At 46.6% G+C, this 15981-nt stretch overlaps 1 protein-coding gene across 6 annotated transcripts in view; it reads left to right on the forward strand.

The window, feature by feature from the left end:
- Positions 1–15981, forward strand: part of tbc1d32 (TBC1 domain family, member 32) — a 356785-nt gene that overhangs the window by 128420 nt on the left and 212384 nt on the right. For all 6 annotated transcript variants that reach the window (XM_068025412.1, XM_068025415.1, XM_068025416.1 and 3 more), the window contains exon 17: positions 240–441. In XM_068025412.1, coding sequence (XP_067881513.1) covers positions 240–441 — 202 coding nt within the window. The remainder of the gene's footprint in view (positions 1–239; positions 442–15981) is intronic.

Here is a 15981-nt window from a genome sequence, read left to right on the forward strand (position 1 = left end):
AAAGTGTGCATGAACCTAGTGAGGCTACTATGCAGGGCTACCTGCATGCTAAACACTAAAAGCAGCTATGCAATCCCAATGGATTGGAGCAAAGTTTTGTAGTGCTATAACATCCAGTTGATAATGGTGGTGGGCAACCAGGCAACAAACAGAAGTTTAACTTAGTAGTGTTTAACAAATTAACAAATGAATTTTGAATGAGCCATGTATCATGAGAGTTTTTGTTTTTATCTTGCCAGTCATTCTGCTGCACAAGTAATTGCTGAGTTTACTAAAAGGTTACTTGATGGAGAGTTTCCTACTTTAGCTTCAACAGAACCATCCTCTGCTCTGAAGGGGGCTTTCATCTTTGTCTGTCGTCAGATGTACAATACCTGTGAGGGTCTAGAGGTACTGATGCCTTACAGCTTACACAAATCCATCTCCAAAGCATGGAAGAAGGTAACAATTACAGATGCAGCATTAATGGCTGCAACCAACCTGGCTATGTTTTTTCTTATATTTAACCCTTTTAGGAAAACAGTGTTTAGGCATTATGGGAAAGCCAACAATGCTAAGCTAATGATCAGATTGAGGGAACTGAAGGAACTTTAGTCATTAAGCCAGGATATTTTGCATATCATTCCTAACTGTGCATTAATTTTATTCCTCTGTGTGCTAATTAATGCATTTAGAAAAATACTTCCTCCAGGACCTATAATGAAATTGTGAACCAGCTAAGTGAACCAGTTAAATTAGCACACAGAAAAATTTGATGTGTTGTGCCAAAATTGTTCAGAGGAATTGCAATCCTATGGGCAAAAGATTCTGTTGTGTAGCACCTGTATTTTTGGAACCTGTATTTTCAACTTAAAGATGTGTCCACGTTGCTTGTGCACACTTGTGCGGGCCATGCCGGATGCCATTTTGGGTATGTCACTGGTCTGGGCTCTGGGAACCTGCACCAGAAGTATGCAGAGTACGCACTTCCTGAGATTAGTCAGTGGGTAATGCCTAGTTAACTCTAGCAATGCAATTTTTTGACCTCCCCACTCCAGCTAGCACCCTCTCTGAATCTCACACAACTGAACATGTGTTCAGCAGCAAGAAGGAACACCCTTCATCTGTGCTACTTAAAGGAATCATCAGTCACTTTCAGGTTGGTTGCTGATTGATTTCTACTGGCTCTTGCTGAATTAATAGAAGTGTCTGGAGGATTGTACTGCTACTTAAAGTTGGTTAAGTCTACAAGCAGTGGTGTGGCACATGCTGAAGTTCTTGGTTCTCACTTCAGGGGTTCTGTTCACTCCACTTGCTCCTAGACAGGGGTGTAGTACTTTGTATCGCTCTTGGCCTGCAGCATGACAGGGAGAATGTGCAGAGGCAATACAGAGGAGGAAAAACTGCTCAAAGAGGAAGGAGGAGGACAGGGAGGAGGGCTCTCCGCATGAGGCCATATCCACCCAGGGTCTTCAGGGAACAATTCTCCTATCTCAACTTCAACAAGGAACATTGTGCACAATCTCTCTGTTTTACTAAGGAGGTGCTCACAGAAATTTGCCACCCATTGCAGGCAGACCTGCAGCCTCAGAGTGGGAAGAGAACTGCATTGCTGTAAAGGTGACCGTGACCATGAACTTCAATGCGTTTGGCTTCTTCCAGAGTGGAGCAGGTGTCAGCTTTAACATCTCACAGTTTGTTGTCCACTGTTTTAACCCACGCACACGTCAGCAGCATACATATAATGAGAACTATGCTGCCACGTGAAATGTGATAAAGCAGACCTTTGGCGTGCTGAAGCAATGGCTCAATTGGCTGATCTGCTCTGGAGGAGCCCTGCAGTACTTGGCGTGGTACCCTGCACTTGACTTCAGTCTGAGCTTCCAGTGTAGCATTCAGACATTGGATGGTTTTTGCTCGTGCTGCAATGGAAGCTGAGACATCAACCATCAGACACTGCATCATGGTTGGGCCCATAGATATGGTAATAGAGTTGGCCACCAGTTCCACGTTTGAAAGAATGGACTGAAAGCTCCATGCAAATCCCTGTGCAAGGTTGGTGCCAGACTCCTCCATGCTCTGTGACATTGACCGGAGGCTTTTTGGCAGGAGATCAGTAGGAGTGAGACCAGAATGGGATATAAAGAACAGTGCTGTATCTCTAAATAAAAAAAATTAAATAAATAAGACTGGAGCGAGATATAAAGAGCGAGTAGAGAGTGGATGGGCCGCTTTCGGATCAAGAGTGAAAAAAAAAATTGTGATATCTCAGGAAAGTGATTCAGTGATTGGTGAATATTTCTTTTTCTTTTTTTTAAACTTTTTTTCCTCTAAATTAGGGCATTGGTTTAAACTAAGAGCCAGGAAATTAAACATTTCAGTTGGGGTAAGTAAAAGAGTAAGTGAATTACGAATGAGTATTAGTATAGAGCAGCTTCACCTGAGTGCAATGGAATTTGGTGAGTGTTGGAATTCAGTGAGGTGGGGGTAAGAGGTACTGCTTGAGACGCATATATATATATTATATATATAAAAAGGTGATGATACTTAGTAGCTTTGGTGGACATCCGATCTTTTCTAGTAGTCTGAAGAGACCACGTCTGCTGACGAGGTCAAAGGCTTTGGTGAGATCAATGAAAGCAACGTAGAGGGGCATCTGTTGTTCGTGGCATTTCTCCTGTAGCTGACGAAGGAACACAAAAGTCCGAGTGTGTCAAGCCTGTGTCCTCAGTACCTTGCTCTACGGCAGCGAGGCCTGGACAACGTATGTCAGCCAAGAGCGACGTCTCAATTCATTCCATCTTCGCTGCCTCCGGAGACTCCTTGGCATCAGGTGGCAGGACCGTATCTCCAACACAGAAGTCCTCGAGGCGGCCAACATCCCCAGCTTATACACCCTACTGAGCCAGCGGCGATTGAGATGGCTTGGTCATGTGAGCCACATGGAAGATGGCAGGATCCCCAAGAACACATTGTACAGCGAGCTCATCACTGGTATCAGACCCACCGGCCGTCCATGTCTCCGCTTTAAAGATGTCTGCAAACGCGACATGAAGTCCTGTGACATTGATCACAAGTTGTGGGAGTCAGTTGCCAGCGATCGCCAGAGCTGGCGGGCAGCCATAAAGGCGGGGCTAAAGTGTGGCGAGTCGAAAGGACTTAGCAGTTGGCAGGAAAAAAGACAGAGGCGCAAGGGGAGAGCCAACTGTGTAACAGCCCCGACAACCAATTTTATCTGCAGCACCTGTGGAAGAGTCTGTCACTCTAGTATTGGCCTTTATAGCCACTCCAGGCGCTGCTCCATAAACCACTGACCACCTCCAGGTGCTTACCCATTGTCTCCTGAGACAAGGAGGCCAAAGAAGAAGATATATATAAAAAAAAATAAGCAAGCAGGTTTAAATTAGGACTGTGGGCTAAGTTACAGTACAGACCTAAAACAGATAACTAAATTTAATATATTAAACAATGTTATTACCTAGATTAAAAATTATGAACAGACAATTGAGTGATATTTCAAAACTTCAAAACCCAATTAGTTAAATAAAATACAATAGAGGTGGCAGGGCAGGTGATGTGTTGCAGCTGTAGCATGTGGGAGCTGTTGGGTATCAGTGTGATCCACAGCAATCACATCTGCAGTAAGTGTCTGTAACTTGAGGAACTTTGGCTCAGAGTTGATGAATTAGAATTAGAACATTACAGCGCAGTACAGGCCCTTCGGCCCTCGATGTTGCACCGACCTGTGAAACCATCTGACCTACACTATTCCATTTTCATCCATATGTCTATCCAATGACCACTTAAATGCCCTTAAAGTTGGCGAGTCTACTACTGTTGCAGGCAGGGCGTTCCACGCCCCTACTACTCTCTGAGTAAAGAAACTACCTCTAACATCTGTCCTATATCTATCACCCCTCAACTTAAAGCTATGTCCCCTCGTGTTTGCCATCACCATCTGAGGAAAAAGACTCTCACTATCCACCCTATCTAACCCTCTGATTATCTTATATGTCTCTATTAAGTCACCTCTCCTCCTCCTCTCCAATGAAAACAACCTCAAGTCCCTCAGCCTTTCCTCGTAAGACCTTCCCTCCATACCAGGCAACATTCTAGTAAATCTCCTCTGCACCCTTTCCATAGCTTCCACATCCTTCCTATAATGCGGTGACCAGAACTGCACGCAATACTCCAGGTGCGGTCTCACCAGAGTTTTGTACAGCTGCAGCATGACATCGTGGCTCCGAACCTCGATCCCCCTACTAATAAAAGCTAACACACCATATGCCTTCTTAACAGCCCTATTAACCTGGGTAGCAACCTTCAGGGATTTATGTACCTGGACACCAAGATCTCTCTGTTCATCTACACTACCAAGAATCTTCCCATTAGCCCAGTACTCTGCATTCCTGTTACTCCTTCCAAAGTGAATCACCTCGCACTTTTCCGCATTAAACTCCATTTGCCATCTCTCAGCCCAGCTCTGCAGCCTATCTATGTCCCTCTGTACCCTACAACATCCTTCGGCACTATCCACAACTCCACCGACCTTAGTGTCATCCGCAAATTTACTAACCCACCCTTCTACACCCTCTTCCAGGTCATTTATAAAAATGACAAACAGCAGTGGCCCCAAAACAGATCCTTGTGGTACACCACTAGTAACTAAACTCCAGGATGAACATTTGCCATCAACCACCACCCTCTGTCTTCTTTCAGCTAGCCAATTTCTGATCCAAAGCTCTAAATCACCTTCAACCCCATACGTCCGTATTTTCTGCAATAGCCTACCATGGGGAACCTTATCAAACGCCTTACTGAAATCCATATACACCACATCCACTGCTTTACCCTCATCCACCTGTTTGGTCACCTTCTCAAAAAACTCAATAAGGTTTGTGAGGCACGACCTACCCGTCACAAAACCGTGCTGACTATCGCTAATGAACTTATTCTTTTCAAGATGATTATAAATCCTGTCTCTTATAACCTTTTCCAACATTTTACCCACAACCGAAGTAAGGCTCACAGGTCTATAATTACCAGGGCTGTCTCTACTCCCCTTCTTGAACAAGGGGACAACATTTGCTATCCTCCAGTCTTCCGGCACTATTCCTGTCGACAATGACGACATAAAGATCAAGGACAAAGGCTCTGCAATCTCCTCCCTAGCTTCCCAGAGAATCCTAGGATAAATCCCATCTGGCCCAGGGGACTTATCTATTTTCACACTTTCCAAAATTTCTAACACCTCCTCCTTGTGAACCTCAATCCCATCTAGCCTAGTAGCCTGAATCTCAGTATTCTCCTCGACAACATTTTCTTTCTCTACTGTAAATACTGACGAAAAATATTCATTTAACGCTTCCCCTACCTCCTCTGATTCCACACACAACTTCCCACTACTATCCTTGATTGGCCCTAATCTAACTCTAGTCATTCTTTTATTCCTGATATACCTATAGAAAGCCTTAGGGTTTTCCCTGATCCTATCCGCCAATGACTTCTCGTGTCCTCTCCTTGCTCTTCTTAGCTCTCCCTTTAGATCCTTCCTGGCTAGCTTGTAACTCTCAAGCGCCCTAACTGAGCCTTCACGTCTCATCCTAACATAAGCCTTCTTCTTCCTCTTGACAAGCGCTTCAACTTCTTTAGTAAACCACGGCTCCCTCGCTCGACAACTTCCTCCCTGCCTCACAGGTACATTCTTATCAAGGACACGCAGTAGCTGCTCTTTGAATAAGCTCCACATTTCGATTGTGCCCATCCCCTGCAGTTTCCTTCCCCATCCTACGCATCCTAAATCTTGCCTAATCGCATCATAATTTCTTTTCCCCCAGCTATAATTCTTGCCCTGCGGTATATACCTGTCCCTGCCCATCGCTAAGGTAAACCTAACCGAATTGTGATCACTATCACCAAAGTGCTCACCGACATCTAAATCTAACACCTGGCCGGGTTCATTACCCAGTACCAAATCCAATGTGGCATCGCCCCTGGTTGGCCTGTCTACATACTGTGTCAGAAAACCCTCCTGCACACACTGGACAAAAACTGACCCATCTAAAGTACTCGAACTATAGTATTTCCAGTCGATATTTGGAAAGTTAAAGTCCCCCATAACAACTACCCTGTTACTCTCGCCCCTGTCGAGAATCATCTTCGCTATCCTTTCCTCAACATCTCTGGAACTATTTGGGGGTCTATAAAAGACTCCCAACAGGGTGACCTCACCTCTCCTGTTTCTAACCTCGGCCCATACTACCTCAGTAGACGAGTCCTCAAACGTCCTTTCTGTCGCTGTAATACTCTCCTTGATTAACAATGCCACACCCCCCCCTCTTTTACCATCTTCTCTGTTCTTACTGAAACATCTAAATCCCGGAACCTGCAACATCCATCCCTGCCCCTGCTCTACCCATGTCTCCGAAATGGCCACTACATCGAGATCCCAGGTACCAATCCATGCTGCAAGCTCACCCACCTTATTCCGGATGCTCCTGGCGTTGAAGTAGACACACTTTAAACCAGGTTCTTGCTTGCCAGTGCCCTCTTGCGTCCTTGTAACCTTATCCCTGACCTCACTACTCTCAACATCCTGTACACTGGCACTACAATTTAGGTTCCCATCCCCCTGCTGAATTAGTTTAAACCCCCCCGAAGAGCACTAGCAAATCTCCCCCCCCCCCCCCCCCCGGATATTGGTACCCCTCTGGTTCAGGTGAAGACCATCCTGTTTGTAGAGGTCCCATCTACCCCAGAAAGAGCCCCAGTTATCCAGGAAACCAAAACCCTCCCTCCTGCACCATCCCTGCAGCCACGTGTTCAACTCCTCTCTCTCCCTATTCCTCGCTTCGCTATCACGTGGCACGGGCAACAACCCAGAGATAACAACTCTGTTTGTTCTCGCTCTAAGCTTCCACCCTAGCTCCCTGAATTTCTGTCTTAAATCCCCATCTCTCTTCCTACCTATGTCGTTGGTGCCTATGTGGACCACGACTTGGGGCTGCTCCCCCTCCCCCTTAAGGATCCCAAAAACACGATCCGAGACATCACGAACCCTGGCACCTGGGAGGCAACATACAAACCGTGAGTCTCTCTCGTTCGATGAGCTGGAACCCCAGCTTCATACACTGCAAGCAGAATGTTAGCCTCCATATGGGGGCTTGTATGGAGACGGGCTGCTGTGTATATTCATGCCATCAGCCGTGAACCATCCTGCCCCGAGCCATTTTCCTGGAGGCGGGATTGGGGGAGGAAGGGCTAGCAGCCCGCAAGCAACGGGTAGCCAGTTAAGGTGAGCAACAGGCCAATTAAGGCTACTTACCAGAGGCCAATTGGAATTTCCCAGTTGGTTTGTGGGCCTTCTGCATCGTCAGAAACAGGGCAGATGCCAGGAGGTAGCCTCCTTGTGGTAGACTGGGGATTGGTGGGAAGGGGGGCGTGCAGGGGGCCAATGTTGTTGGTAGGCATTGAGGTCCTCCCCACCTACCTGTCCATAGTTGTGGCCATAGGCCACCCTGTGGAAAGGTCTCCCCTCCACAATGGTGGCTCTGCTCTCCTGTGACCATTTTTTAATTCAATATGTTTTAAAGTTGCTGAGGAGGGGCCTCAAGATGGAGGCACCGTTCCCCTTACTTGCAACAGTAGACTGCAGCACCTTCCATTCTGACGGGTATCCCATTAGCCCTCCAGCCTTGAGAGACAGACCGTCGTCCTTAATTGGATGGCAAGCTTGCATGCTGGCTATTAATTAGCCAATTCAGGAAAAATCAGTGACGGGTGACAGTTTTCCACACAGTGCGAGATCGGGGCCCTCATTTGGTCCTGACCCAAAACCCAAAATCCAGCCCTGTGATGCATCAGGGAGGGAGAAAAGTATCTGGACACTTTGTTCGAAGAGGCAATCACACAGCTTAGGTTAACTACTTCAGATTTGGTCGTGGTCAGTGACAGGAGCATGTGATTATGAGCGAGGCAGGTATGGGGATCCAGAAGGTTACACTGGAGGAGCCTCAGCCTTTGCACTTGCCTAACAGGTACGAGCTTCTTGCAGTCTGCATGGATGAGAGCAGGGACTGCAGGGAGGATGAGCAAACTGATCTCAGCATCATAGTACAGGGGGCCATTCAAGTTAAGAGAGTAAAAAGCAAAGTCATTGTGATAGGGGACAGTATAGTTCGGGGAATAGATACTGTTCTCTGCAGAACAAACTGTGTTGCCTGCCAAGTTCCAGCGTTGACATCTCCTCATGGTTGGAGAGGAACTTAGAATAGGAGGGGAAAGATCCTGTTGCTGTGGTCCAAGTAGGTACCAATGACAGAGGTAGGATTAAGAAATGTTCTACTGAACGAGTATGAACAGCTAGGGGCTATTAATTAGAAAGCCGAACCACAAAAGTAATAATCTCTGGATTACTGCCTGAGCAAACTGGCATAAGGTCAATATGGTCAGAGAGTTGAATGTATGGCTCAAAGGTTGGTGTGGGAGAAATGGGTTTCATTTCTTGGGGCACTGGCATGAGTACTGGGGAAAGTTGGGGTGGGCTTCACTTAACCGTGCTGCGACCAGTGTTGTGGCAAATCGAATAACTAGGGCTGCAGGGAGGGCTTTAAACTAAATAGTGTGGGGGGAAGGTTCAAGTGAGGGGAAATTTAGAAAGTTAAAGAGAAAGGACAAGGCAATAGTGCAGAGTAGCGATATGGGTAATGATAACTAGTGTGTGACAGAAAGGGACAGAGTGTAGAAACATAAGAATGCACTAGCAAATAGGATCAGAGTAGGGAGAAATGGTAAAAAGACAAAATTAAAGGCTCTTTATTTGAATGCACACAGCATTCAAAACAAAATAATGAATTGATGGCACAAATAGAAATAAATGGGTATGATCTAATAGAGATTACAGAGATGTGGTTGCAAGGTGACCAAGGCTGGGACCTGAATATTCAGGGTACTTAACATTTTGGCAGAAAAGGCAGAAAGGAAAAGGAGGTGAGCTAGCTCTGTTAATAAACGATGAGATCAGTACAGAAGTGAAAAATGATTTTGGCTCAGAATATGATACTGTAGAATCAGTTTGGGTGGATATAAAAAATATCAAAGGAAAGAAAGTAGCTGAACAGTAGCTATGCTGGAGGACAGTGTATAAATCAATTAATCATGGTGGCTTGTAAGAAAGGCACTGCAATAATTGTGGGTGACTTTAATCTTCTATAGATTGGACAAATAAAATTGGCAAAGGTCGCCTTGAGAATGAATTCACAGAGTGTATTTGGGACAGTTTCTTAGAACAATATTGTCGAATCAACCAGGGAACAGGATATTTTAGATCTGGTATTGTGTAATGAAAAAGAATTAATTAATGATCTCTTCATCAAGGATCATCTAGGGCAGAATGATCATAACATGATAGAATTTCACATTAAATTTGAGGGTGAAACCTTGGGTCTAAAACTAGTATCTTAAACTTAAATATAGGCAATTACAAAGGTATGAAGACGGAGTTGGCTAAAGTAGACTGGGAAAATAGGTTAAAAGGTAAGACGGTAGATAAGCAGTGGCAGACATTTAAAGAGATATTTCATAACTCTCAACAAAGATATATTGACAAAGAAAGACTCTATGAGAAGGATGAACCATCCGTACTAACTAAAGAAGTTAAGGATGGTATCAAATTGAAAGAAAAGGCATACAATGTTGTGAAGATTAGCAGTAGGCCAGAAGATTGGGAAAATTTTAGAAAGCAGCAAATTTTGTCTTAAAAATGGGAGAAAATAGTTTGAGAGTGAACTAGAAAAAATAAATAAAAACGGACAGTGAGAGCTTCTACAAGTATATAGAAAGGAATAGAGTAGTGTTAATACACAACTGCTCAAGACAAAGCCCCCAAACAAAATATATGATTCTGATTGCGGTGGGAGCAACGCCCTATCAATTCAGGCCCATCACTCCACAGATAACCTAACATATCACTTTAAACTTTCCAAATTAAAGAAAACCACAGCCGAATTAAACCATCTGTCAACCCCCAAATGAGGCGAACCAAACCAGGTGTCTTTAGATCAACAAATTAACTGTTTATTCGAAAAAACTAAATTCTTAAACTATTAAGATAAAACAACATTTAAAATAGAAAAATTAGTGTCCTTGCAGATTTACACTTCCCGAAGAACAATCCTCTGATTAAAGTCCACTCGCAATCTTCCAGGGTCTGATGAGGAAAGGAAAACAGTCTGACATCCGAAGCTTCAAACTTCTCTTTCTTCCAGCGATGACCACAGCAGATCAGCAACTCACAACCACTTTCAATAGAATCAATCAGGCTTTAGAATTTTGAGGGATAAGTAAGAAAATGTCACAGTTTAAATTCTCTTTCTTTGGTTTAAATTAATAGAGATCTCTCTTGAATTCATGCTGGCCCAGCTGTCTGTTAGAACAGGCTGTTACAGATAAAAAGCCAGTTTAAAAGTTAATTGCAACATTGTGTATCGATCCTCAGTCTCTGAGTGGCTGTATCCAAGGCAACCAGGATGCACCTTCTGAAACTGGTTGGTACCCTCTTTGTATGGTTGTATCCAATGCCACGACCCAGCCCCAGTTGACTCCATCGCGGAACGGCTCCTCGGCCACAACTTCAAAGCGCCCGCGGGAGATGTGCGGCTCGTAGCGCATCTGCAGCACAATGTCGGCGAATTCCTGCTGGCACTGGCGCCCGAGGCTGTCGCCCACCTCCCGGAGGACGTGGATGAGCTTTCCCGGCGTCGATGGTGGGAACTGATGAAATGTTTTATTACTTGCACCCCCTCCCCTCCCCCCGCTTCCCCATCCCAGCTTCCCCCTCCCAGCTCACCTCCCCGCACCCTCTTCCCCCTCCCCCGCTTTCCCCTGCACCCCCTTCCCCTGCACCCTCCCTAGCCCCCTACAGCCCCCTTCCCAGCTCCCTCTCACACCCCCTTCCCTCCACCCTTCCCCCTCGCACCCCCTCCTCCCAACGGCATCCACCTATCCCTGATCAGGGGCCCTAACAACCCCACTGCCTTGTCGGCGTCTCGGGAGAGTCCAAGGCTAAGGGAGTAAACCCTAACAGAAAATCCAGTGCGGAACCCCTTAGGCGGTCATGTGTCACCTTTGGCATGTTTCCGGCAGTTCCTCCAGCCATACCGGTGCCAAACGTCATGCTCTGCACTCCTTTGGACCCCACCAGAAAGGCCGGGAGGAGGGTTTTGATGCTTGGACAACTCACAACCTCCATACATTCGCCCAGGCATGCGCCATGGAGAGGTCACTCCATACTCGCCTCACAGCGACCGAAACAACATGGAAGGCAGCAGTTATGGGTTATAAGTCCAGCTCAATTGGCGTAGAGATTGGGCGCCATGGGTTGCCTTTGTCGGTGGGAGAGGTCATCGCACCTCACTGGACAGCTACCGCCCGCCTCAAACCGGGCAGCCCCCGGTCAATAAGGTTCTGTCCTGCGACAGTCCACCTGCTTCAATGGGTGCTTGGAGCTCAGGGTCATTGCCCGAAAAGTGGACTGCAACACCGCACCAAACAACACAAAAAAAGGAAAGAAGGTACCAGCCCTTCGTTTTGCAAGCTGTAACGTCAGAACTATGTGTCCTGGCCTGTCGGAAGACCTTACACAAATCAACGATTCTCAGAAGACCGCCATCATTAACAACGAGCTCAGTAGACTCAATATGGACATTGCAGCACTTCAGGAGACAGGCCTCCCTGCGAGTGGATCTCTAACAGAGCAAGACTACACCTTCTTCTGGCAGGGTAGGGATCCTGAAGAACCAAGACAGCATGGAGTGGGCTTCGCCATCAGAAACTCTTTGCTCAGCATGATAGAGCCACCTTCAAATGGCTCAAATGCATACTGTCCATCCGACTGCTCACCACTTCTGGTCCAGTACACTGACTCAGCATCTATGCTCCAACACTCTGCTCCCCACCTGAAGATAAAGACCAGATCTACGAGGAACTCCATAATATCATTAGTAGCATCCCCAATACCGAACATCTGTTCCTGCTGTTGGACTTTAATGCCAGGGTTGGGGCCGACCATGACTCATGACCCTCCTGCCTTGGGCGCTATGGCATTGGAAGGATGAATGAGAATGGACAGAGACTGCTGGAGCTGTGTACCTATCATAACCTCTGCATCACCAACTCGTTCTTTCACACTAAACCCAGTCACCAGGTTTCTTGGAGGCACCCAAGATCACGTCGTTGGCACCAGCTGGACCTCATCGTCACAAGGCGAGCCTCCTTAAACAGTGTTCAAATCACACGCAGCTTCCACAGTGCAGACTGCGACACCCACCACTCCCTAGTGTGCAGCAAGGTTAGACTCAAACCAAAGAAGCTGCATCACTCCAAGCAGAAGGGCCACCCGCGCATAAACACGAGCAGAATTTCTTATCCACAGCTGTTACAAAAATTTCTAAATTCACTTGAAAAAGCCCTTCAAAACACTCCTGCAGGGGATGCAGAGAACAAGTGGGCCCACATCAGAGACGCCATCTATGAGTCAGCCATGACAACCTATGGCAAACGTGTGAAGCGGAATGCAGACCGGTTTCAATCTCATTTTGAAGAGCTGGAACCTGTCATAGCCGCTAAGCGCATTGCACTGCTGAACTACAAAAAAGCCCCCAGCGAGTTAACATCCGTAGCACTTAAAACAGCCAGAAGAGCTGCAGAAAGAACAGCCAGGCGCTGCGCAAATGACTACTGGCAACACCTATGCAGTCATATTCAGCTGGCCTCAGATACCGGAAACATCAGAGGAATGTATGAAGGCATTAGGAGAGCTTTTGGGCCAACCATCAAGAAGATCGCCCCCCTCAAATCTAAACCAGGGGACACAATCACTGACCAATGCAAGCAAATGGACCGCTGGGTTGAGCACTACCCAGAACTGTACTCCAGGGAGAATGTTGTCACTGAGACCGCCCTCATTGCAGCCCAGCCTCTGCCAGTCATGGATGAGCTGGACGTACAGCCAACAAAATCGGAACTCAGTGATGCCATTGATTCTCTAGCCAGCGGAAAAGCCCCTGGGAAGGACGGCATTACCCCTGAAATAATCAAGAGCGTTAAGCCTGCTATACTTTCAGCACTCCATGAACTGCTTTGCCTGTGCTGGGACGAGGGAGCAGTACCACAGGACATGCGCGATGCCAATATCATCACCCTCTATAAAAACCAAAGGTGATCATTTTGACTGCAACAACTGCCGTGGAATCTCCCTACTCAGCATAGTGGGGAAAGTCTTCGCTCGAGTCGCTTTAAACAGGCTCCAGAAGCTGGCCAAGCGTGTCTACCCTGAGGTACAGTGTGGCTTTCGAGCAGAGAGATCGACCATTGACATGCTGTTCTCCCTTCGTCAGCTACAGGAGAAATGCCGTGAACAACAGATGCCCCTCTATGTTGCTTTCATTGATCTCACCAAAGCCTTTGACCCTGTCAGCAGACCTGGTCTCTTCAGACTACTAGCAAAGATTAGATGTCTACCAAAGCTACTAAGTATCATCACCTCATTCCATGACAATATGAAAGGCACAATTCAGCATAGTGGCACCTCATCAGACCCCTTTCCTATCCTGAGTGGCGTGAAACAGGGCTGTGTTCTCGCACCCACACTATTTGGGATTTTCTTCTCCCTGCTGCTCTCACATGCGTTCAAGTCTTCAGAAGAAGGAATTTTCCTCCACAGAAGATCAGGTGGCAGGTTGTTCAACCTTGCCCGCCTAAGAGCTAAGACCAAAGTACGGAAAGTCCTCATCAGGGAACTCCTCTTTGCTGTCGATGCTGCATTAACATCTCACCCTGAAGAGTGTCTGCTGAGTCTCATCGACAGGTTTGTGGCTGCCTGCAACGAATTTGGCCTAACCATCAGCCTCAAGAAAACGAACATCATGGGACAGGACCTCAGAAATGCTCCATCCATCAATATTGGCGACCACACTCTGGAAGTGGTTCAAGAGTTCACCTACCTAGGCTCAACTATCACCAGTAACCTGTCTCTCGATGCAGAAATCAACAAGCGCATGGGAAAGGCTTCCACTGCTATGTCCAGACTGGCCAAGAGAGTGTGGGAAAATGGCGCACTGACATGGAACACAAAAGTCCGAGTGTATCAAGCCTGTGTCCTCAGTACCTTGCTCTACGGCAGTGAGGCCTGGACAACGTATGTCAGCCAAGAGCGACGTCTCAATTCATTCCATCTTCGCTGCCTCCGGAGACTCCTTGGCATCAGGTGGCAGGACCGTATCTCCAACACAGAAGTCCTCAAGGCGGCCAACATCCCCAGCTTATACACACTACTGAGTCAGCGGCGCTTGAGGTGGCTTGGCCATGTGAGCCGCATGGAAGATGGCAGGATCCCCAAGGACACATTGTACAGCGAGCTCGCCACTGGTATCAGACCCACCGGCCGTCCATGTCTCCGCTTTAAAGACGTCTGCAAATGCGACATGAAGTCCTGTGACATTGATCACAAGTTGTGGGAGTCAGTTGCCAGTGATCGCCAGAGCTGGCGGGCAGCCATAAAGGCGGGGCTAAAGTGTGGCGAGTCGAAGAGACTTAGCAGTTGGCAGGAAAAAAGACAGAAGCGCAAGGGGAGAGCCAACTGTGTAACAGTCCTGACTACCAATTTTATCTGCAGCATCTGTGGAAGAGTCTGTCACTCTAGAATTGGCCTTTATAGCCACTCCAGGCGCTGCTCCACAAACCACTAACCACCTCCAGGCGCTTACCCATTGTCACCCGAGACAAGGAGGCCAAAAAAGAGAAGAATCCAGTGGCAATCAAAATGCACCTTTTCGGTAACTACTGAGGCTTGCTTGTTCTTAAAGCAGTACTGATCCTTTGATGTCTGAAAGACATACCGCATATTTCCCAGAAAAAAAAGATAGAATCATGACAGTAGCTAAAGTGAGCGTTGGTCCTTTAGAGGATGAGACTAGGGAATTATTAATGGGAAACAAGGAAATGGCAGAGACTTTGAACCAATATTTTGTATCTGTCTTCATGGTAGAAGACATTAAAAGCATCCCAATAGTAGTAGACAATCAGGGGGCAAAAGAGAAGGAACTTAAAACAAGCATTATCATTAGAGAAAAAGTACTAGGAAAACTAATGGGACTAAAGGCTGATATGTCCCCTGGACCTAATGGCCTGCATCCAAGGGTCTTAAAAGAAGTGGCTACAGAGATAGTGGATACATTGGTTGTAATCTTCCAAAAATCCCTAGATTCTCGAAAGGTTCCAGTGGATTGGAAAATGGCAAATATAATGCCCCTATTCAAGAAAGGAGAGAGACAGAAAGCAGGAAATTATAGGCCAGTTAGTCTAACATCTGTCATTGGGAAAATGTTGGAATCCATTATTAAGTAAATCGTAGCTGGGCATTTAGAAAAGTATTATACAATCAATCAGAGTCAACATGGTTTTATAAAAGGGAAACTGTGTTTGACTGATTTATTGGGGTTCTTTGAGGATATAACGAGCCGGGTGGATAAAGGGGAACCAGTAGATATAATGGGCTGAATTTTATGTAATGGCAGCCCACACGGAGCTGTCACGATATTAAACGCGACGGCTCATTTACATGGCCGGGGCGGACCGTCCTCCCCGATGACGTGGAGGGGGCAGGCTGTCTGTCCCTGGCAACGGTATCCGGTGCAATTGCGCAGGCACCAACACCATTTTTAAAGGGTTTCAAGCCCTTACATTTAATTTGAATTTTAAAAGAAATTGTCACTTAGAATTTATTCAAATAAATGAAATAAATGTTTCAAGCCCCTCTCCCACCACCCCCAATGACCAAACAATTAATTCCTTGCCCTATCCTCCCCAAAATACTTACTTTGTGCACCTGACCTTCCCCCCACAAAGTTCACAAACTTTAGTCTTTAACCCTTCCCACAACTCCCTTGGCCAATGACATTAGTTTTATCCCACTCTCTCCCCCCACCCCCCCACCCCCGCACTGTG

Source organism: Heterodontus francisci, chromosome 3, assembly GCF_036365525.1.
Source record: "Heterodontus francisci isolate sHetFra1 chromosome 3, sHetFra1.hap1, whole genome shotgun sequence".
Lineage (NCBI taxonomy): Eukaryota > Metazoa > Chordata > Chondrichthyes > Heterodontiformes > Heterodontidae > Heterodontus > Heterodontus francisci.